The following is a 25,291-nucleotide window of genomic DNA, read 5'->3' as shown; positions in this document are numbered from 1 at the left end:
CGAGGGTAGGAAAGCTCTGCAGGAGGATCTGGATAGGCTGCACCGATGGGCTGAGGTCAACTGCATGAAGTTCAACAAGGCCAAGTGCCAGGTCCTGCACCTGGGGCGGAATAACCCCAAGCAGAGCTACAGGCTGGGAGATGAGTGGTTGGAGAGCTGCCAGGCAGAGAAGGACCTGGGAGTGATGGTGGACAGTCGGCTGAATATGAGCCAGCAGTGTGCTCAGGTGGCCAAGAAGGCCAACAGCATCCTGGCTTGTATCAGAAACAGTGTGACCAGCAGGGCTAGGGAGGTGATCGTCCCCCTGTACTCAGCTCTGGTGAGGCCGCACCTCGAGTACCGTGTTCAGTTTTGGGCCCCTCGCTACAAGAAGGACATCGAGGTGCTTGAGCGGGTCCAGAGAAGGGCGATGAAGCTGGTGAGGGGCCTGGAGAACAAGTCCTAGGGGAGGAGTGGCTGAGGGAGCTGGGCTTGTTCAGCCTGGAGAAGAGGAGGCTCAGGGGCGACCTTATTGCTCTCTACAGGTACCTCAAATGAGGCTGTAGTGAGGTGGGGGATAGCCTGTTCTCCCACGTGCCTGGTGACAGGACGAGGTGGAATGGGCTTAAGTTGCACCAGGGGAGTTTTAGGTTAGATGTTAGGAAGAACTTCTTTACTGAAAGGGTTGTTAGACACTGGAACAGGCTGCCCAGGGAAGTGGTGGAGTCACCATCCCTGGAAGTCTTTAAAAGACGTTTAGATGTAGAGCTTAGGGATATGGTTTAGTGGGGACTGTTAGTGTTAGGTTAGAGGTTGGACTCGATGATCTTGAGGTCTCTTCCAACCTAGAAATTCTGTGATTCTGTGTGATTCTGTGAAATATTTTTGAAATTTTCAGGATGTTGAAATGAAAACTGTAGGGCATGCCCTTCCTTGAACATTTGTGTATTGACATTTTGTGCATGTTGCTAAGCGTTAACCATGTGTCATGTGGTAGGCGCTTGCTGTTCTCGTGGTTCTTTGTCTGTCTATCAATGAAGTGTTCAAGTTATGTGAAACTTTTAAAGTGATTCAGTCTCTGCTTTTTTTATATACGTATAATGCTGGGAAATCTTGATCAGTATCAAATGTCTTGTTTCATTTAATATGTTTTGTGGTGGGCATGAAATTAGGTCTTTTTAGGAAAAAAAAAAAAGCATGCGTTTCACTTTGGAGATTGGTCAAAGATTTGTAGGTGTGCTGAAATGTTACATTCAATTCCTTTTCACATATGGATGTTGGCATTTCTCAACTGAGGCTCTGGTGTTACCTCAGTGGTCAAATGTTTATTGCTGTTTGGTTTTGATGGTTTTCCTCATTAAGCACACTATGGCTAAAAATCACAGAATGGTTAGGGTTGGAAGGGACCTCTTGGAGGTCATCTGATCCAAGCTCTCTGCTCAGACACCCAGAGCAGGCTGTCCAGGACCACATCCAGGCAGCTGTTGAAGATCTCAACAGCCTCTCTGGGCAACCTGTGCCAGGGCTCAGTCACCTGCACAGCACAGAACTGCTGCCTGGTGTTTAGACAGAACTTCCTGTGCTCCAGTCTGTGCCCATGGCCTCTTGTTTTGGCACTGGGCACCACTGAAAAGAGCCTGGCTCTTTTTTCATTGTGTCTTTCCTTCAGGTATTTATAGACATTGATTAAAATCCTCTCTGAACCTCATCTCCTGCAGGTTGGACAGTCCCCAGCTCTCTCAGCCTCTCTTCATAGGAGCGGTGCTTCAGATCATCTTGGTGTCCCTCCAGACTTACCAGTATGTTGGTTGTTTCTTTCTTTGCTCAGGCCAAGAAGCTAAATGCACGGTTGTTTTTAAGAAGACCTTGGTCTTATTAGCATAGTGTGGTTATGTCCCTACACCCCTGATATCCACCTCTGTCAAGCTTATCTTGATGTAAGCAGCTACAGGACTTGAAAAGATGCTGTCATACACAGTCCCAGACTGTAAGGTGTCATTTACTCTTTACCTATCCTAAGGCAAAAAAAAAAAAAAAAAAAAAGAGTTGGCAGACTCGCATGGCTGGGATGAAAGTGCATTGTAGCAGAACTTCCTGATAAGTCTGAGCTGCGTGCCTTGGGGCAAAGGTGTCTTACTTTATTCTGAGATGTTATTGCTCAATGTCTAGAGCTAATCAACTCTCTGCAGTCACTAATGGTTGCACAGAATTTCATTTAGTGTGTGAGGAGCAGCCCTGGGTATGCCTTTTTCTATGGCTGCACATTTAAACCTGTCATTTGCTTTACTTGCATTTACTTGCTAAGCTGTACCTGTTCTTGCTTCTCAAAGAAGAAACTTACATTTTTAAGTAATGTATGGAACATATGGGTGTCTGTGTAGCCTGGATTTGGTCAGTCCTGAAAGTTATTCTCCTCTTTCAGCTTTGGTATGGCTTTGCAACTGAAGCAGTAGCGAGAGGTGCTAGTTTAAAATATAGCCAGGCCTAGTGTTTTGGGAAGATGTTATTCCAAGGCAAGAAAAACTTCCATTCTCCAGCGTTATCTTCAAAGTGACAATTCACTCATGTTAATGTAGATTTAGTGGAAACAGATTGTATAGTTTAAACATTAGTTTGTACTAAACATTGCTGAACAATGTTTGCCTGTTCTTAACTGTTGCTTACTTTGGTAGCCAACAACATGAGTATTTCTTGTACTACTAGACTGGTTTCTGCCCCACGAGGACAGTCACGCAGTGTAAGATGTTGCTCATGGAGGCTGGGCCAACACTATCTTTGTAGGTTTCCAGGACCTGACCACATGAAGCCTTAAGCAACCTGGTTGCTTCCTTTAACTGGCCCTGTTGTGAGCAGGAGCTTGGATTAGAGACCTGCTGAGGTCTTTTCCCACCCGAATAATCTCCTGAAATACTTGTTTTTAAATCTGGGGAAATTTACCTAGTGGTAGAGGCACCAAATTTCTTGGAGTTTATATCAATATACAGTTTCTTTGCAATTATATTTAACATATGAACTTTGGATGCACTAATTGTATAGGCTTATCAGTCTGTGATGGTAGAGAGCACTAAAATTTAATTTTACTTTGCATAAGTGAACACTTATTGAAGTTAATGGTACTGCTCAAATGAGTGCTGGTAACATATACTAGCATAACTGCACATTCCTTGGAGCTTGTGTTTGCAGGACATTTGCTACTTTAGCTAATAAGGCAAAATTATGCTAATGAAACAGCTGACTTGGAGGGTGCCAAATTCCTTGACTTGCACCCTGGCCTCTACTGTACCATCTCGAGAAGTCTAAAGTTAGGCACCCAAAATACATCTATTAAAGCTATTGATGATTGACTTTAAAATCCTCTCAATTTGTGCTTGAAATTAAGCACAACACATGGCTTAATCTTGTTCAGATTTTTCTGTTAACTGAGAACATTTTTATAAATGCACAGTTTATGTAATCATGATTTTTCTACACTTTGGAAAAACTATAATGTTAGGAAAACGTTTATGGCACTACTTAGCACGTAGGAGGCAGTATGAAGCTAAAGATGTAATACAATAGTAATAAAAAAATGGCAATTTAGTTATGCCCTATTGCGTTTAATGTAAGTTCTGGTGTCCTTACATTTGCTAGTTTGGCTTATGTCTTTATCTCATAATCATGTTCTGTTACTTATTCATGGAAAAAGACCCACTGGGGTGATTTATGACTGCTTTGCAATAGTTTCAGTGAAATCAAAACTAAATATGCATCAGATGTCAAATATAAGAATATTTTGAATATTTTAAGGCACCAGGAAGCTTAGCTTTTAATCAGAGTAAAATTCTTTGTAATGGTCTCTTTTGAAGAGTTGTCCGTCTTTGAACAACTGCTGTCGTTAATCATCAGTAACATTTTAGCTGTATGTTTAAGACTTAACGTTTGAACAATATCACAAGAAGTTTGATTTTGCTTGCAGTTCCCTGGGAGCTGAAGTACAGGTTTAGGATCCAAAGGTGTGGCACTTTCATTCGAAAATCTAGTCTTTGTAAGCAGTGATTTTAAAAATTCTGCAGTATGAACTGAGCATGAAAGAGGATGAAAGTTCATTGGGCTGTAGGGCAGATAGTGGCTGCTGGCTAAATGTTTCACAGGGTCACACTGAGAAGGAAGGGAGCTTGGTGCTTTACTTCAGTTCTTTTCCTTTTTAAAAAAAATACAAGCACGTAGCTCTGTTGGAAGGGAGAGAAGTGGAGTGGGTGTTATAATAACACATAGGCTTTGAGACAGGCAGTTCTGAAAGTTACTTAAACAAAACCATTGAGATCATTGTGTCAATACACTGTCTAGTTCACCAGCGAATGCTAAAGAAAAAAAAAAAAGGTTGCTTATACCTCTCCTTTATTTGCTGCATGAGTTACCTCACTAGATTACTATTGGCACCATCACACTTGTGTTGTTTTGCTCTGTTTCCTGTGCATAAGTGCAGTAGAGAAATTGTAGTTGAGCAAAACCATGTTTAGAAAGATGGCATGTTTTGAGCGCAGAAGTCCTATTGAAGCAAAGGAATTAAACAGAAAGTCCTGATAGGAAAGCAGAGCAAAGCAAGAAAGATGCTCTGGTACCTGAAAAGTGAGTCATTGTGCACAGCAGCATTGTTACTTGTCCTGTTGGACTGGGTAACCTGATTCTATTGGACATCATACAGCTTATGGAAAAGATGCTTTTTAGCCTTCTATTGGAAATGACAGCACTTGCCAATAAAAGTATGAATTCACCCAAGAGAAGGAGGAATTGCTGCATCAGTGTCACCAGCTGAACAGGGAGAAGGGTTTTGTGACTGCACAGCGAGGCAAACAGAGCGTGGAGTGGCAGAGAGGAAGACAAGGAAATCAACTTTTTTTTCATGTCAAGTTGGTTTACATTCCCTTTGTTTAGCTTCAGCTTGTTGGTATGGGTGTGCAGCCCTGACAAGGTATCACCCTTCTGAAAGTTTGTGTCTCCATTCCTGTTAACAGGAAAGTTAACAATTATGCTACCCATGCTTCCCGCTGGTTTTGTTATTGCCTCTAGAAATATTGATACAGCTGATCTTTGTGCAAATATCTAGCTGTGGGTTAACAACCATGTAATGGAATATCTTCAACGTAATTTAGCAATACAAAAAGAAGACTTACACAAAAGGAACAAAAAAATAAAACTAAATGAAAAGAAGTTGTCAGGGTTTCCTCTTTTTCCCCAAAATATGTTAGAAATTTGATCGCTAGAAAACCTGAGATATTTCCATTAACAATAAGTATTTCTAAACCGTCAAGGAGTAAAATACAGCACAGCACTTACACTATTGTTAAGACTTGTAAAGCCATCGAAAGAAAGTATGTTTTGCTGGATTTTATAGACAGGAATAATCTCTGGAATTGCAAAAAGAATAAAGAAGTAGAAATAAGAAACTAGTTTTTATGATTTCCATAGCCTGGAATTTTATAGGTGTAGATGCAGCATAATTAATGGTTGTGAAGACTAAAGTAAATGACTATTTTTGCATAGGATGTAATGCATAACTTGCCTTTTTTCTATTTTCTTATTTCATTTTCAAACAATTTTTCAGCTGTGCTGAAAAATCTTTTCAGGGAAGCATGGGTACCATAATTGTTAACTTTCCTGTTAACAGGAATGGAGACACAAACTTTCAGAAGGGTGATACCTTGTCAGGGCTGCACACCCATACCAACAAGCTGAAGCTAAACAAAGGGAATGTAAACCAATCTTTTCAGCTGTGCTGAAAAATCTTTCAGCTGTGCTGGTTTCCAATCTCCAGTGTGGTGCAGTGTTTGAGTGTGCCTGCTGCTCCTCACTGTGTTGATGAAGCCTTGGAATGGTTGTTATCTAATGTTCGGAGGCATCAGGGAGAAGCACATCATTTGGTTGTTCAATTACTGCAGTATAAAACACCTTCGTCTTCCTGTGTATGTTTGTCTGCTTGGATGTTCACGCTTCATGGCACTATTATCTTCCTAGCTGCATGTAATCTGCCCAGCACTTCCCCCAGTGCTCCAGTACAAACCCCGACAGTGTGATAGGTGTGGAGGCGTGAATGTGATAGGATAAAAGCTGCAGTATGTTCACAAAAGGAACCAAATTACTTACACTCAATTAACGTGGCCATGGTTTTCAGAGATCACCAAACCATGGCTAAAAACACCCTTTTATATAATTACCTTGTTATTTTCTCTTCGATTGGTGTAAAATGGAGTTTTGTTGCTATTGAAAAAAGCTGCAGTAGGCCATTAATTTTAAAGAAATTGCCACTAATGATATTAGTGTGAGACACTGATTTAATTGGGAAGCAATGGAAAGTATAGAACATGATGGAAGGCAACTCTGCTTTGAATATGCTAAATGTAGCCTAATATGAATAGGTTTAGGTAATAAAGCAATAAATGCAAAGTTTATTTAGTGGTTAAATGGACAGTTACTACAGAAATTTCTTTCTGGGTGCATAAGATGAGCACAAGCTCCCCACAGCTAGGATTTCAGAGCCCTTGTTTCTGGAGAGGGATTCTAGTCTCTCTGTTATGAGATGACAGAATGCAACAAGGCAGCGTCTTACTCTTCATACTTAATTTTCTTCAGGTAGGGCTTGGAGAACAATAGGTCAGGTTCTGCAGCTCTTCCACATGTGCAGTACACTGTGTACAATGTTTGTTCTTTAACCTTTCAGTTTGCAAGGAAGTCTCGATAGCCTTCTGCCTTCTGTGAATGTATGTGTAAATGAAGTAGGCAACAAATTGAAAACAGGCTTTTGAACTTGCAAGTACGTGAGCTCTGGCCTTAGCACACAGCTCAGTTAGGTTGTGCTCTGGCACCGGGCAGACATGTCATCTTCTTGCCCTTCTTTTCCCACTAGTCACTTTGTGTTCTCTTCTTCTAGACAAGCATTAGGTGCTGCCTGGCTTTCCTTTAAATGGAGCAGGAATATCACCCTGGACTCATCAGCAGCAGTATCTCTCATCAGATGCAGACAGTATGTTGGCATTCCTCTCACCATAGTGCAGAAAGCATCTGTTGTTTCTGCGAGAGGATACTCCTTATGCTGCTGAAAGGGCTGTAGGAGTTGATAGGTACTGGGAGGCCTGAGCTTTCTCCATCTATCTCCTTGTGAAGCTGACTGTGTGAGAGTTTTGTCTGTGTATATGCTGTCTTAATTAGTCTTTTCTTACCTAGGAGTGCACATAAACCTCTGTTCCTGAGAACCTCTATATTGAGGTAACCATACCACGTGGAGTTTCTCAGCACAGCTTCCCAAAATGTGTGTGCAGCTGAACCTTTTTAGAGGTATCAGACTTCTTGTCACATCAGATCCTTCCTTTGTGTTGAATGTTGGCAATCAGACAAAATATGGTTTTGGCTAACAGCCAAACAGTTGTAAAAGTTTGAGAAATTGGATTTACACCCATTTAATGTTTGGCTTCCTCTGAAGTCAGTACCAGTTAGGCTATGATTGTTTGTATGTTAGGAAGTATGCTTACATGTAAAATAGTTAATTGGCAGAATAAATATGACACTGAGGTAAACAAAGGTATAAGTAAAAAACAAACAAACAAACAAACAAAAAACAAAAAACTTTGTAAGGATCAACACTAAAATTCACTCTGTATCTTTCGCTAGAGAAGTTTAGACTCTTTACAAATAGTACTCACTATAAAGTTATTCTGCTGAGTAATATTCAAAAATGTTTGCTTTTCACTACGCTCCTGAAGCTCCCCATGCATACCTACTTAAAACCAGCAACAAGTGTAGCTAGTAATGAAGTAATTCAAATTTATTTTGTTTCATGATGCACTAATAGAAGAATAAGTGTGACTGATTTTATTCCTCTGCAGTAGTTGCTCATCTGAAACGCTATTAAAGTTCAGTAGCTCCGAAATACAGTATTTGACAGATGGCTTGGGTGGATTGTGCCATTTCCATGATAAATCTACTTATCTGCTTACAAATATAACCATGAGGAAGTCGTCTTCATTCCTTGACTGGTGTAACATATAGACAGAAAAGGTGACAACGTGACATGAAAATGGATTTGTGTCTTCATTCTTCATTTTCCTGCTGTAATGATTCGGATTTTGGAACAAGTGCAAAAGAGATTTCTTTATACTTTATCTAAAAAAGAGTTGCTCTAAATACTGAAATATTCTTTCAATGGCCTTTCTTTTCTTACATTTTCTTTGAAACCTTTCCTATTAAGGTCTTTTTTAAGGTATTAAGCCATTTGCTGAGGCGATCGGTTCCAGAGCAGACGCGTTCTGCAGCGGAGCGGGGGATCGGGCCAGGCAGGGCTAACTTTCGGTCATCGAGCCGACTTCAGGGAGCCGCCAGGACCCGGCAGCCCTCGTGAGGGAGGCTGACGAGGCGAAGGCGGAGCCAGCAGCGTCAGCGGCGGGCTATTTAAACCGGGCGCCACCGCCATTTCACTGCCATTTGCCGAGGCGATCGGCTCCGGGGCAGACGCGTTCTGCAGCGGAGCGGCGGATCGGGCCAGGCAGGGCTAACTTTCGGGCATCGAGCCGACTTCAGGGAGCCGCCAGGACCCGGCAGCCCTCGTGAGGGAGGCTGACGAGGCGAAGGCGGAGCCAGCAGCGCCCCCTCCCCAGCCGTTCAAAAGCGGCCCCTAGGGAGGGCGGCGAACAGGTCGGGCAAACAGGGCGTGGCGCGTCATAAGGGAGTGGCGCGGCAGTTAGCGCGGCAGTTCGCGCAGGCAGGGCGCGCAGGAAGGGCAGAGAGGAACCCCCTCCCATACGAACACCTGTTAACGACAGTCTTTAGCTAGGTGATAATGGTCTCCACCAGGCACGGAGCGCTCTGCAGGAGGTCGGTACACACCCAGACCGACTACCCGTTAAAGAATGCAGCGGTTCAGGTCACCGGATGCAGGGAGTGCCTGAGCCTGCTGCTGCCGTCGGCGGGAGGCAGAGAAACTGCGTGCGTGAGGTGTGAGCAAGTGGATGACCTGATCCGCATGGTGGCGGAGCTCAAGGAGGAGGTGGAGAGGTTGAGGGCCATCAGGGAGTGTGAGCGGGGGATTGACTTATGGAGTAACTCCCTGCAGGGCCTCAAGGAGAGGTACTGGGGTGAGACACCCCAAATGGGGGTGGACCCCCTGCCCTGTCGCCGTCGGGCAGAGGGAGGGGATCTGGGAGTTGAGGAGGAATGGAGACAGGTCCCTGCTCGACATGGCAGGCGATGCCCTCCCCTTCCGGCCCCACCTTCCCAGGTGCCCTTACGGAACAGGTTTGAGGCCCTGGAGAATGAGAGATCAACAGCAACTGAGGAAGAGGTAGAAAGTGTTCCCAGGAGGATTCCTAGGGCGAGGAGGTCGACTCCACGCATCAGGACTGCCTCCAACAAGAAAGACAGGAGGGTGATTGTTGTGGGAGACTCTGTCCTTAGGGGAACAGAGGGCCCTATTTGTCGGCCTGACCCTACCCGTAGGGAAGTCTGCTGCCTCCCTGGGGCCAGGGTCAGGGACGTTGCCAAGAAAGTCAAGCGCCTGGTACGGCCCACTGACTACTACCCGCTACTGGTCTTTCAGGCTGGTAGCGATGAAGTAGCAAAGAGAAGTCCGAAGGCGATCAAAAGAGACTTTAGGGATTTGGGGCGACAACTTAGAGGTTCAGGCGCGCAGGTTGTGTTTGCCTCTGTCCTTCTGATAGGGGGGATTGAAGCTGAAAGGTGTGCTGTTCGCATAAACTCGTGGCTTCGAGACTGGTGTGACCGGCAGAACTTTGGGTTCTTTGATCACGGGAAGGTCTATGCTACACCGGGCCTGATGGCACCGAATGGGATGGGCCTCTCTCGGAGAGGGGTAAGGATCTTTGGTCAGGAGTTGGCAGGGCTGATAGATAGGGCTTTAAACTAGTCGAAGGGGGAAGGGGCTAAAACCAGGCACGCCAGTGAAGACCGAAGGGATGGTACGCTAGAATCAGAGGGGCTGTGTGCCAGTGAGGTCCTTCGGTCAGATCCACAAGGTGCTGAGTGTAAGGAGACGCACCTGAAATGCTTCTACACGAACGCACGCAGTATGAGTATGAACGCACGCAGTATGAATAAAATGGATGAGCTAGAAGTCCTGGCCCAGTCCCGCAACTACGACATCATCGGCATAAGCGAAACCTGGTGGGATGAGTCTTGTGACTGGGGTGTTGCGATAGATGGTTACAGGCTCTTCAGGAGGGACAGGCAGGGTAGGCAAGGTGGTGGGGTGGCGATGTATGTGAAGCAGGGGCTGGACTGTGTGGAACTCCAGGTCGGCGATGGCAAAGTTGAGAGCCTCTGGGTAAGGATCAAGGGACGAACGAATAAAGGGGATGTCGTTGTGGGAGTCTATTACAGACCGCCTGGCCAGGACGATAGCGCCGATAAGTTATTCTTTACAGAACTAAGAGAGGCCTCGAGATTAACTCCCCTTGTCCTTATGGGGGACTTCAACTTGCCAGACGTTAACTGGGAGTGCCACACGGCTGACACGAGCAAGTCCAGGAGGTTCATGAAGCACCTAGATGATAACTTCTTGGTGCAGGTGCTAACGGAGCCAACTAGGAAAGGTGCCCTCCTAGACCTGTTGCTAGAAAACAGAGAGGGTCTGGTGGGAGATGTGGTGATTGGTGGCCGCCTCGGTCATAGTGACCATGAAGTGGTTGAGTTCAAAATTTACGGTGACAGAAGGAAAAGTGCCACCAAAACCTCATCCCTAGATATGGGGAAGGCGGACTTCAGGCTGCTCAGGGAACTAGTCAGCAAGGTCCCCTGGGAAGCTGCTCTTGAAGGCCTTGATGTCCACCAGTGCTGGTCATTCTTTAAGCGATGCCTCCTAGAAGCACAAGATCAGGCAATTCCTAAATATCGCAAGTCAGGCAGGTGCGGCAGGAGGCCGGCGTGGCTGACCAGGAACATTCTTATGGAGATTAGGCGGAAACAGAGAGTGTTTCGCTACTGGAAGGAGGGCCAGGTGACATGGAAAGAATACAGGGATGCTGTTTGTGTTTGCAGGAAGAAAATTCGTGTGGCTAAAGCACACCTAGAGTTGAAGCTGGCTGTGTCTGTGAGAGAAAATAAAAAGGGTTTTTTTAGATATGTGAATGGAAAAAGGAGAACTAAAGAATACATAGGGCCGCTCCTTGATAGGGAAGGTCTTCTCACAGACGATGACATAGGCAAAGCAGAGACGCTTAACGCCTTCTTTGCCTCTGTCTTCAATGCCGATGATGGGCTTCGGGACCCAGGGTGCCCTGAGCTGGATGACCGGGACGGTGGGGATGACAAACTCCCAACCGACCCTGAACGTGTGCGGGATTTGCTACTCCACCTGGATCCCTACAAGTCCATGGGTCCGGATGGGATTCATCCCCGGGTGCTGAAGGAGCTGGCGGACGTCATCGCGGAACCTCTCTCAATTAGTTTTCAATGATCCTGGGAGTCTGGAGAGGTCCCGGTAGACTGGAAGCTGGCAAATGTTGTGCCGATTTTCAAGAAGGGTCAGAAAGAAGACCCTAGCAATTACAGGCCTGTCAGTCTCACGTCAGTGCCTGGTAAAATCATGGAGAAGATGGTTCTCGAACGTATTGAGGCGCACCTGGGGGACAAAGCAGTCATTGGTCCCAGCCAGCATGGGTTTGTGAAGGGTAGGTCCTGCCTAACTAACCTGATTTCTTTTTATGATAAGATCACCCGTATGGTGGACCAAGGGAAACCAGCTGATGTGATTTTTTTTTGGACTTCAGCAAGGCTTTTGACACGGTTTCCCATAGGATCCTACTGGACAAAATGTCCACCATACAGCTAAATAAAAACATCATACGATGGGTGAGCAATTGGCTAACGGGCAGGGCCCAAAGGGTTATGGTGAATGGAGCTGCGTCAGGCTGGCGGGCGGTCACTAGTGGGGTCCCTCAAGGCTCCATTTTAGGGCCGGTACTTTTCAATATTTTTATAAACGATCTGGATGTAGGAATAGAAGGTATTTTGAGCAAGTTTGCTGATGACACCAAACTTGGAGGAGTTGTGGACTTGAATGAGGGTGGAAAGGCCTTGCAGAGGGATCTGGATAGGTTGGAGAGCTGGGCGATGGCCAACCGCATGAAGTTCAATAAGAGCAAGTGCCCGGTCCTGCACCTGGGACGGGGAAACCCTGGCTGCACATACAGACTGGGCGATGAGACGCTGGAGAGCAGCCTAGAAGAGAGGGATCTGGGGGTCGTGGTAGACAACAAGTTGAATATGAGCCGGCAGTGTGCCCTGGCAGCCAGGAGGGCCAACCGTGTCCTGGGGTGCATCAAGCACGGCATCGCTAGTAGGTCGAGGGAGGTGATTGTCCCGCTCTACTCTGCGCTGGTGCGACCTCACCTCGAGTACTGTGTGCAGTTCTGGGCACCACAGTATAAAAAGGACATGAAACTGTTGGAGAGTGTCCAGAGGAGGGCTACAAAGATGGTGAAAGGCCTGGAGGGGAAGACGTACGAGGAACGGCTGAGGGCACTGGGCCTGTTCAGCCTGGAGAAGAGGAGGCTGAGGGGAGACCTCATCGCAGTCTACAGCTTCCTCGTAAGGGGGTGTCGAGAGGCAGGAGACCTTTTCTCCATTAACACCAGCGACAGGACCCGCGGGAACGGGGTTAAGCTGAGGCAGGGGAAGTTTAGGCTTGACATCAGGAGGGGGTTCTTCACAGAGAGAGTGGTTGCACACTGGAACAGGCTCCCCAGGGAAGTGGTCACTGCACCGAGCCTGACTGAATTTAAGAAGAGATTGGACTGTGCACTTAGTCACATGGTCTGAACTTTTGGGTAGACCTGTGCGGTGTCAAGAGTTGGACTTGATGATCCTTAAGGGTCCCTTCCAACTCAGGATATTCTATGATTCTATAATTAATTACTTTTGTAATGTCTTAGAGCATCATTTAGAATGCATTACTTTTGCTAGATGGGAACAAACTGGATCTTTACTAAGATACATTTGCTATTCAAAAAATACTGGAGGGTGGGAGAGTTGGACAGTCCTGTTACACCAGTGCTCGCTGTGTGAACTACTCTTACAGCTGAAGCTTAGAGACAATAGAATGCCATAAATAAAAATATACTACATTATCCAGTTCTAATATTCTTTCTTACTCTTTGTGTTTTAACAGAAATCACAGATGCTAGTACTAGAGGAAACCCAGATACAATTAAGGGTGTGAAAAGAAAAAAGATTGTGACTGAAAACCATCTAAAAAAAATACCAAAATCGCCTTTGAGAAACCCCACAGAATCCAAGGTTAAACAAAATGTAGACCTTCCACCACTAAAAGTTCTTCCGGATGCCTCAGAACAGGTCACGGCACAGGACCACCTACCTGTGAACAATGGAAGTCAATGTACCAAACAAAATGGGGCAGTGCTTAATAGTGAGATAAGTGCTGAAACAACCAAATCTGAGATACTGATGCAGACAAAGCCTTCATCGACACATCAGTCCTTTGACTTGAGTAAGCAGGCAGTAGAGGATTCTGATGTGAGCCAGTTGAGCTCGCCAGAGAAGAAGTCTCTCTCCAACTCCTTACCAAGTAAAACAAAGACTGACAATAATGAATGTATCACTTTTGTTGATGGTAGTACATCATCCCCATGTACACGTACTGCATTCGATGTCTTGTTAAAAGCTATGGAGCCTGAACTGAACACCTTAGCACAAGAGTGCCCCCGTTATGGGGTGCAGATAGAGAAACTGAGACCAAATAAAATTGTAAGCACCTCTCCTAGTCTCACATCCAATACAGTGAGTGTCCAAAATCAGTCTGCTTTGTCTCAGCATGAGTTTACAGCTAGACCTCGCTATTTTCCATGTACATTGAACAACGTGCATGTAGCAACAGCTTCCAAGAGTGGACAAACGCAGGTCCAGTCGGTTTCTCATTCACAAGACCTTGTTACTAAAACCAGCCAACAAAATCACCAGGTTGTTATGTGTCCAAATCTCACAGGTTCTGTGGTGCAACAGCAGAGTCAAGAAAATGCCAAGCTCCAGCAGATACACAGCATAGCAGTAACTTCGTCTGTTGTTCACACCTCATCTTCCACTGTAACTCAGGTTTTTCCCCCAAATCAGTTAGTAACTAGTTCATCTTCACCTTTGTCAGTTAACACACCTAGTTCAACACACTTGTCTATAGGTCCCATGTATAATTCAGCCCAGATAGCATCAGTTGTAAACCATGGCGTAGAACAAATATGTAACCTCTTGAAAGACCAGAAACCTAAAAAGCTGGGGAAGTATGTCTGTGAGTATTGCAATCGGGCCTGTGCCAAGCCCAGTGTTCTCCAAAAGCACATCCGATCCCATACTGGAGAGCGACCGTATCCTTGCGTTACATGTGGGTTTTCATTTAAAACTAAAAGTAATTTGTACAAGCACAAAAAATCCCATGCACATGCTATCAAACTCGGACTTGTCCTACAACCAGATGCTGGTGGTCTCTTCTTATCTCATGACTCGGACAAAGCACTTAGCATTCATTCAGATGTGGAAGAAAGTGGTGAAAGTGAAGATGAAGGCACTGCTGATGAAAGACAAGATGATCAAGAACTGGAATCTGCACAAACAGTGAAAGTCATTTCAAGTGCAGAAACTGTATGGAAGGGAAGCCCTGTTCCACTAAGTAACCCAGATTGTATCCCAGGTGATTCCTCATTACACAGTACAGAACCACAAGTAAGGGCAGCTTTACCAAAAGTAGTGGTTCATACTGTAAATGTTTCTCCGTTAAGGGCCGATAGCCCCAAAGTAACAGATCCAGCACCTGAGCTTTCTGCAGCACAGAGAAAAGGAGATTTTAAAGTGACAAATCTTCAATCAAATTTAACGCATACGGTCTTAGTAAAGGAAAATGACATAAAACAAAGTCAGAAAACGGAACTGGGCCTATTAGAGGAGCAGCTGGGATCTACAGTAGGAGCTGTGCATGCTCAGCTTCAGAGACAACAGGCAACCGACTGTTCCCAGGAGCAGCAAGGAAAATGCCTTCTGAGCCCTAGAAGTTTAGGTAGTACTGATTCTGGTTATTTCTCTCGTTCTGAAAGTGCTGATCAAACAATGAGCCCACCAGCTCCTTTCGTAAGAGGATTACTGCCCTCTGAAAAAGATTCAAATAAAAATTTGCCCTGTGTGCCAAGAGCAAGTGGAATGGTAGCATCAGTGGTACAAACAGTCTGTGCCGAGAAAAATTTGATTCTCTCTGGCCAAATGCGACCTCCCATAGCAACAAAAACCCTTGAGGAGCGTATCTCAAAGTTAATTTCTGATAATGAAGCTGTTGTGGATGACAAACAGTTAGATAGCGTGAAACCAAGAAGAACATCTCTTTCAAGAAGAGGAAGCATAGATTCACCAAAATCCTACATATTTAAGGATTCTTTCCAGTTTGATTTAAAGCCTATGGGAAGAAGAACTAGTTCTAGCTCTGATATACCAAAGTCTCCTTTCACACCCACTGAGAAATCAAAGCAAGTTTTTCTTCTCTCTGTACCATCCCTTGACTGTTTGCCTATAACACGAAGTAATTCCATGCCTACTAGCAGTTACTCAGCAGTACCTCCAAACGTAATACCTCCCTCTCATCCACTTAGAGGAAGTCAGTCATTTGATGATAAAATCAGTTCCTTATACGATGATGTTTTTGTATCAGGACCTGCTGCTCCACTGAACCAAGGTGGACATCCTCGGACCCTTGTTAGACAGGCAGCAATAGAAGATTCTTCTACTGGTGAAAGCCAAGTTCTTGGATCAGTGCGACCTGCAGAAGAAAGTTATCTGGGATGTAATTTATCAAACGAATCTTTATTGCAAAGGAACAAGTCCCTGGCACAGGGATCAAATTTAGAAAAAACTAAGAAGTCCCCTCAGGTGCGAGGAACAATGTTTGAGTGTGAAACCTGCAGAAACAGGTATAGGAAACTGGAAAACTTTGAAAACCACAAGAAATTTTACTGTTCAGAGTTGCATGGACCTAAAACTAAAGCTGCAATCCGAGAGCCTGAACATAAAACTGTTCCAAATAGTACACAACCTCAAATTCTGCACTACAGAGTCACTACTTCAACTGGTGTCTGGGAGCAGACTCCCCAAATAAGGAAGAGAAGGAAAATGAAAAGTGTTGGAGATGACGATGACCCACAACAAAACGACACAAGCACACCATCAAAGAATGTAGAAGGCCAAAATAAGCCAGCAATTTCTTCCAGTCAGTCAAAACTCAGTGCAACAGTAGTAGGTTTGCAACAGCCAAGCAACCTTCTACTTCGAAGTTCACAAATTCAGCTTGTGGCTCGAGGTACAGATCTGACAACAGAGCCAAAGATGTCTCCGCTCATTGAAAAGCAGACAAGCTCAGTTATGCGAGAAAAGGTGGAGTTGAAAAGACAAGGGACTGGTATTTCAGTAATACAGCACACCAATTCACTGAGCAGAAATAGCTCATTTGAGAAATCGGAGTCATTTGAAAGAGTATCACCAGTTTCATCTCAAGAGCCCAACAAGGTTGCAAAACATCGCTCTTTGAATGCAGTCACCGTCCAAGAGGATAGACCCTCTCATCTGAATACTTCCCAGCATCATCAGTCACTGTCATTAGAAGCACCTAGAGGGGAAGTGCAGGGAAGCCAAACAGTTTCTAATGAGAGGAACACACCGCTTCAGACATCAAGACTCGTTCGCCAGCATAACATCCAGGTTCCTGAAATACTGGTCACAGAAGAACCAGACAGGGAGCAAGAAAACCAATGCAGCGATCAGGAAAAGACAGAAAGATTTAATTGGCCACAGCGCAGTGAAACACTGTCAAAATTGCCAACAGAAAAGCTTCCACCGAAGAAGAAAAGAATTCGCTTGGCCGAAATGGAGCACTCATCTGCTGAATCGAGTGTTGACTCCACTCTTTCCAGAAGTCTAAGTCGAGAGAGTAGTTTGTCTCATGCCTCCAGTTTCTCGGCGTCTCTCGATAAAGATGAGATTTCAAAGGTGGACAATCCTTCTAAAGCAGAACTTATTAGTAAGTCATCAGAATTCCTTATGATTCCCACTGGCTCTCATGTGCTGGGCATGCCTGGCCCGCATTACAGGGAAATGAGGCGTGCTGCATCGGAGCAGATCAGCTGCACGCAGCCCTCGATGGAGGTTGTAGACTACAGGAGTAAGTCTTTTGACTGTGGAAGCATATCTCCATCAAAACCTGCCTCACTCATAGAGATAGCTGCTCCAAAGCTGTCGTCTGGAAATGGAGTTACTGGACACGTGCCTCTGCTAGAAAGAAGGAGGGGACCATTTGTAAGACAAATATCTTTAAATATTGCTCCAGAAAATCATCCAGTTAAATTGACTTCTTCGTTTCAGACAGTTCATGCTACAGATGTGCCATTTCACAGGCTGCAGACCTCCAGCAAATCCTTGGTGGAGTTTCCTTCAAGTACTCAGCATTCTCAAACTCACTCCAGGCCTCACTCAGCAATTCAAAATTCTAATCCTATTATCCTGTCTTCAGTTCAGCAGCCTCTAGATGATGTTTTGGATAATCAAAGACAGCAATCTTCAATGCATCAGCCTTCCCAGATTTCTACTAAAACATCAACCCAAGGGGAACAAGTGAATTCATACCCAGTTTCTTGTCACCCTGACGAACAAAAGGATTGTTTTGCTCCGAAGTATCAACTCCAAGTTAAAACATTACATATAGGTCAGCCATACTCTTCTAAATTGCTAAAAAATAGTCTATCAAGTCAGACTGTCCCAAGTCAAGCTGGAGTGGACCAGAATGCATCCTCCTTTGAGCTGCAGGCTAAACTGTCTGACAATACGTCTAATCCTTACTCTGTGCCTCCTCTAAAACAAATTGTCCCTAATAACTGCAGCAGTCAGATACATCAGATTCCTCCTTTTGTAGTTCCTGTCCGTATTTACAGTAGCATCCCATCCTATGGCTTTGCAACCGTTACGCCCCTTCCTCAAATTTTCGTGACTCAGGATCAGGTAAACCAATCTATTTGCAAAACAAATGCTGTGAGAATGCCAATGCTTGAAGGCAAAACTCAGCTGCCAAAATCACACAAAGATCATCAGAGGACTTTGCCAAATTCATTTGAGTTTGAAAATTCAATACCAGAAAGTGGAACCAGAAATTCACCTTTGTCAAGCTCTTTGAATATTATTCAGAAAGTGCCAGTTAGTGGACTCTTCCCTCAACAAGAAGCTACACCTTCAAGTAAACGAATGCTTTCCCCAGCCAACAGTTTAGATATTGCCATGGAAAAACAGCAAAAACGTGTTAAAGATGAGAGTGGAGCTGCCTGCATGACCGATGCCAGACCATTACATTCACTGAGTGTTAGATCTAATGACCCATCTAATAAGCAAAAGAAACCAGTCTTGGTGCGACAGGTTTGCACCACAGAGCCTCTTGAAAATCACCTCCTAGATCCTGATGGTGTTGCACAGAATGAAAAAAGCAGCAAAGCTAGTATTTCAGACATGCTGTTGCCCGACTGTCATTCATCTGAAACTGGGGTTTCAGAAACCCTGAGGGAGTCACCAGAATCCGAAAACGTGAAGTCTTCAGCATCACCAGCGTTTGTAGTTAGAAAACCATCTGAACTGTCTCCAGTGAGTAATCAGAATTCTCTCTTAAAGGCTGTAGGCAGCAGTCAAGAAAGAAGATCCCCAACTAGTAATCATGAGAGCAATCAAATCAATAGCCAGAGTCAAGCGAAGCCTCTAACCACTCTGGCTGCAGTGAATACAGGAGAAATGCAGAGGTTGTCATTTCCAAGCCTCAAGACATCAACGAGCTTTACCTGGTGTTTTCTCTTGAAGAGGAAACCATTGCATTTGCTGCAAAACGATCAGAAAATTTCAGCCTACTCTACGTGGACCATTAGTCCCAACAATCCTAATCCACTTGGTTTGTCAACAAAGGTAGCTCTTTCTCTCCTCAATTCAAAACAGAAAGTTGAAAAACCGCTATACACTCAAGCAAGAACTACTCATCCCAGATCTGATGTACTGGTCTATTCAAGCAAGTGGAAGAACAGCTTAACTAAGGTACTTATCCTATGCTTGATATATACTGATTGTTTATGGAGGATTTGCTTTGGTGATTGAGTTTGTTCATATTTTGGAGAATGTAATGTGCCTGACATGTGTAATACATGCTCTTATTTATTTTAGTTATGCTGGATCAGACTGCTAAAAAGATCTTAAGTAATTCCATTAAGAAACCTCTTTATAAGGATTTATCACTTTTCATGGAAATTAGTTCCTGGATTTAAATCTGCATATGAAATGTTTATTGTGACAGGATTGTGTTTGGCTATTTTTTAAACGCAAAGGGTATGACAAATAGTTCAGATAGACTTTTTTTTAAACAATTGAAACAGGTTAATTCAAGATCATAGCTACATATTTTCCTTTAAAAATCTCCTGGTATTTTCTGTTATAAAAATATGCTTATGGTGAACAGGTGTCCATGGACAGTGTAAAGATATTTTTCACCATTGCTGATCATCTAACTGTGGGAGGAGCAGTGTACCACTTCCCTTTCTCCCACGTAGGTTAGTTGGTGGTGTGAAATAATGACAAAAATAGTGAAGTTTAAAAGGAAATTACAGCTTCCATAAAAACATTGGCAACTTCTTAGATTGACATGGCTCCAAAGATGACATTAAATCTTGTGCAGTGGAATATACTCAGGGTAACATTTGTGACACACATAAAACACCACATAATTCCAGAGTCAAATGTGGAAAAGAGCAAACTAGTCACTTTTTATTTCTTTAACCACCTTAGGACTGCATGGATGTACTAGGATTTACTAGACCATGTGCTGATTTGCACTGAATCTGGCATTTCTAAGTAACTGGTGTGCCTCTGCAAATTGTCGAGTGTGACTCTTAGACCTATAGTACGGCAACAAGTGTCACTGTCTATTTAGTGGATGACATAGCTTTTGTTAACTCACCTATTAAAGCCATAAAGCTTGCTGAGGAGAACCTTAGTATACAGTGCGGTTTCACACTCCTCTTTGTTATCTGCTATGCGTGGGGTATGCTCGTTGCCATGTTTGTCTTAGCTGGCAAAACAGAGGATTTCCATAGAGCACCAATTCTCCAGAATCGCTCAGAGGCTGTCAAGGCTATATACAAATGCTCTGGGGAGGTCAGAGCAACTGTTACTACTCTAAACCTGCAGTCTGCCATCTACAAAACTTTCTGGGCATCAGGCTGGGCATCAGGACCCATGGGGCGTGCATTCACTCTAGAGGAAGCATGCCACGGCCTTGGGAAAAGACGTGCATTCCTGCTGATGTTGAGTGATGAAAACTTGCTCCTAGAGGTCACAAGGGGATGTTTTTGTGCTTGCTGAGTGTTTTGCTAAAATACAAAGCTGTCAATGGGGGAAAGAGCAATAAGATGAGAAACTCTATATAAGAGGAAGAATAAGTTGCAGAATTACAGGGGGAGTTGAGAAATATGCAGAAACCCCTATGGCCAAAAGAGCAATAGAGTTAAACCTATCTCTCTTGATATCATAGGGAGATTTTGCTAACATTAATCTTGGTGTTCAAAGCTTAGTCGATAATGTTTCATGCGGGAAATACAGACTGCTGACTTGCTGCTAGTACTACAACTAAATTCAGTTACTGATTCCATATTAGTGTGCCTCCTTTTACTTGCTTAAACTCATATTGCCTTTTCTAGTGTGCTTCCTCATATGTTTTTTGAGATGTTGTACTTAAATAGTACTAAACCTTAAAATAAATAAATAAATCAAAATTGGAAGGTTTAGCTTTTTTCAGCGTACATGGTTGAGCAATTTGTTCTAAGGAAGGCAAGTCTCTTGTTACTTGTGTTGTTGACTCATGCTTGTTTTATTTTTAAAGAACAGTCTATTAGAAGAAATTCTCTGATAACAAAGCTACTATGTGCCTCATGAAGAATAAATTTTATCTACAAACAAGTTCTGTTTAGAATATAAATAATGGATAACAATACTCTGAAAAATATTTTGACAGCACCCTTTTAAGCATTCTAGGAGTTCTTAAATGCAGTAATAGGCAGCTGTCAGGTACATTTACACTGCCTCTTCCACAAAAGAACTACAGTTATTAGTCTTTCTTGCTGACATTTTGCATCAAACACACTAGCAAGGTCAAGATGAAGAGTTCTTAAGCTCTGCTTGGGGCTGATTTACAAATTTTCTTCAGCCATTATGAAGGAAGAACGTACAGCGAGAAATCACCTATAAAAGTTTAATTGGCATCTTAGACTGTACAAACAAGGTTCTTCAGGGTGGTAGAAATTAAAAATTTTAAAGGCCTGATAGGTAGGATATGATGTAACACCCGCAAAGTTTGTCTTGTGTACCTTTCAGTGTCTTGGGCTTTCCAGGATGATGAGGATGCTGTTAGAAGATAACCTCTGTGTTACCACTTTCTAGTTAGACTTGATAGTGGAATGGCTCATGCCCACTTGGAAACTTCCAGTTACTGTCATCACAGGAGCCATGCTGTATGAGAGCAAAACCTGAAATTGCTCATTCTGTTCATGCCCCGTAATTCTCCCACTGTCATCTTTTGGTTGAGGTTCACAGTGGAACCAGAACATTCGTGGTCCTTTGGGAAGATAATATTCCATTAAAAAAAAAAAAAAAGGCAAAGTAATTCTCTCTTACCTTCAAAAGAATGTGGTTGATTTCCTGCTTAAACACGTGGCAGGGTCCTGAGTTCGTTGGAGAACCACAGTTTAGATTACAAGTCTTTGATTACAAGTCTGACTGTCATTCAGAAGATGTTTGCTCGAGTGGTTTGCACATTTTAACCCTGACCTGACAAAGAGCTCTAAGGGTCACTATAATACCGTTTATAAATAACAATAGAAATATGGTGTTGTTATCCCTCACCTCTTCTCTCACAGTCTCAGCCCTTTCCAGAGAGATGTGGAGCATTCTGTCAGGGGGCTTTAACTGCAGATCTCAAAAAGATAAACCATCCCTAGTTTTGCCCCCAGAACCAAATCATGTTTACTGGGAGCTTACATTGTTGTATAACTGTACTAATCACTGTCACAAAAAGGTAATTCCTTCAACAATAGATGACATGGGAAATGAAGAGACGTGAACAAAATGGAAACAATAAGTAACCCTGGGACTTTGTTTTCTCTTCACAACTCACTGCTCAGAGGCAATAGGTGAAGTTGCCACGTTCCAGTGATTCAAAGAACAAACCACAAAGTGGGATTGTGAAAGAAGCTCCTGGAATGAACACAGCATGTTAAAATGTAACATGGGGTTCACTTGTATGGAAAAGGCTTATTTTATCTCCCTACTCCTTATTTTTTTTAATGGTTTTATTCATTAATATTGTTGCCCGTTTTTGTTGCCTGAAATCATTGGTGTTGCAACAGGAGCTCTGTCTCAAGCCTCTGCTTTGTGTTTTTTTGGCTTTTTTGTCTGAGGTGAGTCAGTAACAACGTATGCCAGCATGAAGATCTCAAGGCATGAATAGGCTGAAGAATGGAAAGCTTCTACTAACTAAAAGCTTTCCTTTCATGGACGATAGACCACAGCTGTCCAACTCACCAATAGAAAGCAGTTAAATTCAGAAGATTTTTATGTGTAAACTAGGAAAATTTTAAAAATTAAAAAAAAAAAAAAAGTAAAAAAGATATTAAAAACATTTCCCTCAATCCCTCAAGTGGCTGGGTGCCAGTTTGAAAAATGTTTAATGAATATTGTCTGAAATTTGTAACTTCAATGATTCAGGCTCTGAGCATTTTTTTGTGTGTGAGTGGTGGTTTTGTTTTTGTTTGTTTGTTTCCAAGGGATGCTGTAAAGTACCAGAAGTATCTATTGAACTCTTGTCTCTGGGCAGCCCTAACAGCAGGGTTTTTTTTTGTTGTTGTGTTTTGTTTTTTTCACCAGTTAAAACTGATATAAATCTGATATAAATATCAGTAATTGGAGACAGTAGAGTGAAATTGGAGCAAAACAAAGTGGAAATGAATCATGGTCTATGTTTCTGTAGTAGGAGAAAAAGAAGAGTTAGAAGTGGAAGGTGTAAGCAATTGTGGAGAGGAAAATTTTACTGCACTGTCATTTTTTACATTCCCCCTGGTATGTGTGGGGTTTTGTTAGTTTTCAGGTAAGGTATGGTAAAGTACTTGCATGCGAAAAATCTATGCTGCTTAGAGACTGATCCCTCTTGAAAATTTACAGAGGGACCCAAATCTCATTCAGTATCAGTGTGGATTTTTTCATAAAATTAAGCATGTTTTCTTCATTATCAGTGAGCACTTCTGTAGATATCTGTGACAAGCTCGATGTTTCTCTTAGAGCATTTCTGGAATGGCAGCATTTTGCATGTTTAAGACACTGAAACAGCTGCTAAAAATAGCATATAATCAGTAAATTAAAATACATCAGTGGGAAGTAGATAATAATTTGAACTGTGTTAGATTGTCTTATCTCTGTATATAATTGTTTGTATTAAAAAACAACAACAAAAAAAAGGCCAAGAAGGGGATAGAATCCCAGAGCCTGGTGCTAGCTTTTGTACTCTAGGTACTTTTGTGAATATATAATATATAGTTTGGGTAGCAACCTGGACCAGATACATCTGGTATCTTTCTTTTTCCCTTGTCTTTCCATTGTTGAAACATAAGTGTGGAAAAAAATACTGATCATTTAGCATCAAGAGATCAGGTACTTAAATGTTGCATCATTTCAGATGCTGGGAATATTTATACAGTATTAGACTTATGGCATATATTCTTTTTTTTTTTTTTTTTTTCCAGAACTCTTCTCCTTGTTAAATTATAAATGTCACCTTATTACTCTTTATTTACAGTGGAAACAAAAAGCAATTCCTATGTATATGATACAGGAACTACAAGTTGAGTTACAATTAAGTTGCAATTACCATAGCAAGCTCATCTTCTGCTATTTCATCCTAACCATCTTTTCCTCCACCTTGTTTGAATACTGTTAAAACATGCAGGGTGAAATTTCTTTCTTCCTACACATAGGCAGAGTTGTCATGTGTGCTTTGGTAGGACTGCTCAGATGCTTGAAAATCTATCCCAAATCAGTCACAGGACCACATGAGAGCATATGGATTGGAGAGGTGCATGCAGCCTGTGCAGATTCCCGAGGATTTGAACCTGATAGGAAGTCGCTTTTCCTCTGATCCATGTTAATTCCCCATCATCTCCATTCCTCCTCAGAGGGGGAAGTAAATACGGTGGCAGAGATTGCAAGGAGGGCGATGGGTGAGAACAGGGTGCCAGGGCGATGTCACCCTTTGATGCATGTAATGACTGGTGCAAATCATCAGTCATTTTAAGGCACCCAGTGAAAGCCATTCCTCTTGCCAAGAATTCTCAAGCTTGCAGCATTAGGTTCTATAATGAGTAGAAAACATAAGGCCAGTCTTTTTTCTCCCATCATTTTATTCACTTATCAATATGAGCAAATGTGGCGATTATGCCAGCTATGTGGGTAGAACAGTTTATAAATACAGCAGTAATAATTGCTAGCTAATTGGATCTTTCCTTCATTGTTGCCCATTTTATAAATATCCCAGACTTGGAAGGAGTAGACTTTAAGTGTTGGGGGAATTCATCCTCTTTTTTTTTTTTTTTTTTTAAACAAACAAACAAAAAAAGGTTCTTTAATTAATAATAAAAGGAAACTGAGAAATGTACTTTTGTTCTGCTAGACTGCTGGTAATCTTTTTCTAGTAATTTGGCCTGGTAGTGGTGGATAGCTGTGGAGTCCTGCTCTGGAAGAGTTCTGGAGTCACTGTTAGCAACCTCACCAAACTGGGAAGAGCCAATCCCCACACCACAACAGGAGTGTTTTATGAAAAATAATAGAAAACAGAAACATTACCTGTTAGTATGTTTTCTCGGTCTACCCTTTTTCTTCTTTGCTGTGCTGCAGGAACGCAGCTCTTAGGACAAGGGAGTCCTTCACTGCCCATGCCCCTGGTAGCCATCAGGCAGCTGGAGCTGGGAAGGTGCTACTTAAATGACCAGTACTTGAGCCGTGGGGAGAAAGCACTGCTAACTGTGCACGACCACTTCCTCCCTCCCTCTCTGTCGAGCTGTGCGGCACGGTGTCCGATGCTGCCGCAGAGCCCTGCCTGCATGGTCCGGTTGCTGCTTCTAGGGCAGGGGAGTTGGTCAGTCACCATTCAGGAATCCGCTGGATTTTATTGGAAGCATCTTTTCTCTGTAATAGGCTATGTGTGAGGTTAAAAATGTCA

General features: G+C 43.2%; 1 protein-coding gene across 14 annotated transcripts in view; it reads left to right on the top strand.

Annotated features, from left to right (window-relative positions):
• The window catches only part of HIVEP1 (HIVEP zinc finger 1), a 124,298-nt gene that overhangs the window by 74,161 nt on the left and 24,846 nt on the right, over positions 1-25,291 (top strand). For 13 of the 14 annotated variants that reach the window (XR_011092552.1, XR_011092551.1, XM_068670522.1 and 10 more), the window contains one exon: positions 13,133-19,071. Coding sequence is in view for 12 of the 14 variants with exons in the window: in XM_068670522.1 (XP_068526623.1) it covers positions 13,133-19,071 (5,939 nt within the window). In the remaining 2 variants the exon portion in view is untranslated. Of the gene's footprint in view, positions 1-7,247; positions 7,291-13,132; positions 19,072-25,291 lie in introns of those variants that run through there. The other variant, XM_068670523.1, reaches the window with a different exon arrangement.

The sequence above is a fragment of the Anas acuta genome, chromosome 2, assembly GCF_963932015.1.
Source record: "Anas acuta chromosome 2, bAnaAcu1.1, whole genome shotgun sequence".
NCBI classification, from domain to species: domain Eukaryota; kingdom Metazoa; phylum Chordata; class Aves; order Anseriformes; family Anatidae; genus Anas; species Anas acuta.
This window is presented reverse-complemented; position numbering and strand designations above follow the sequence as displayed.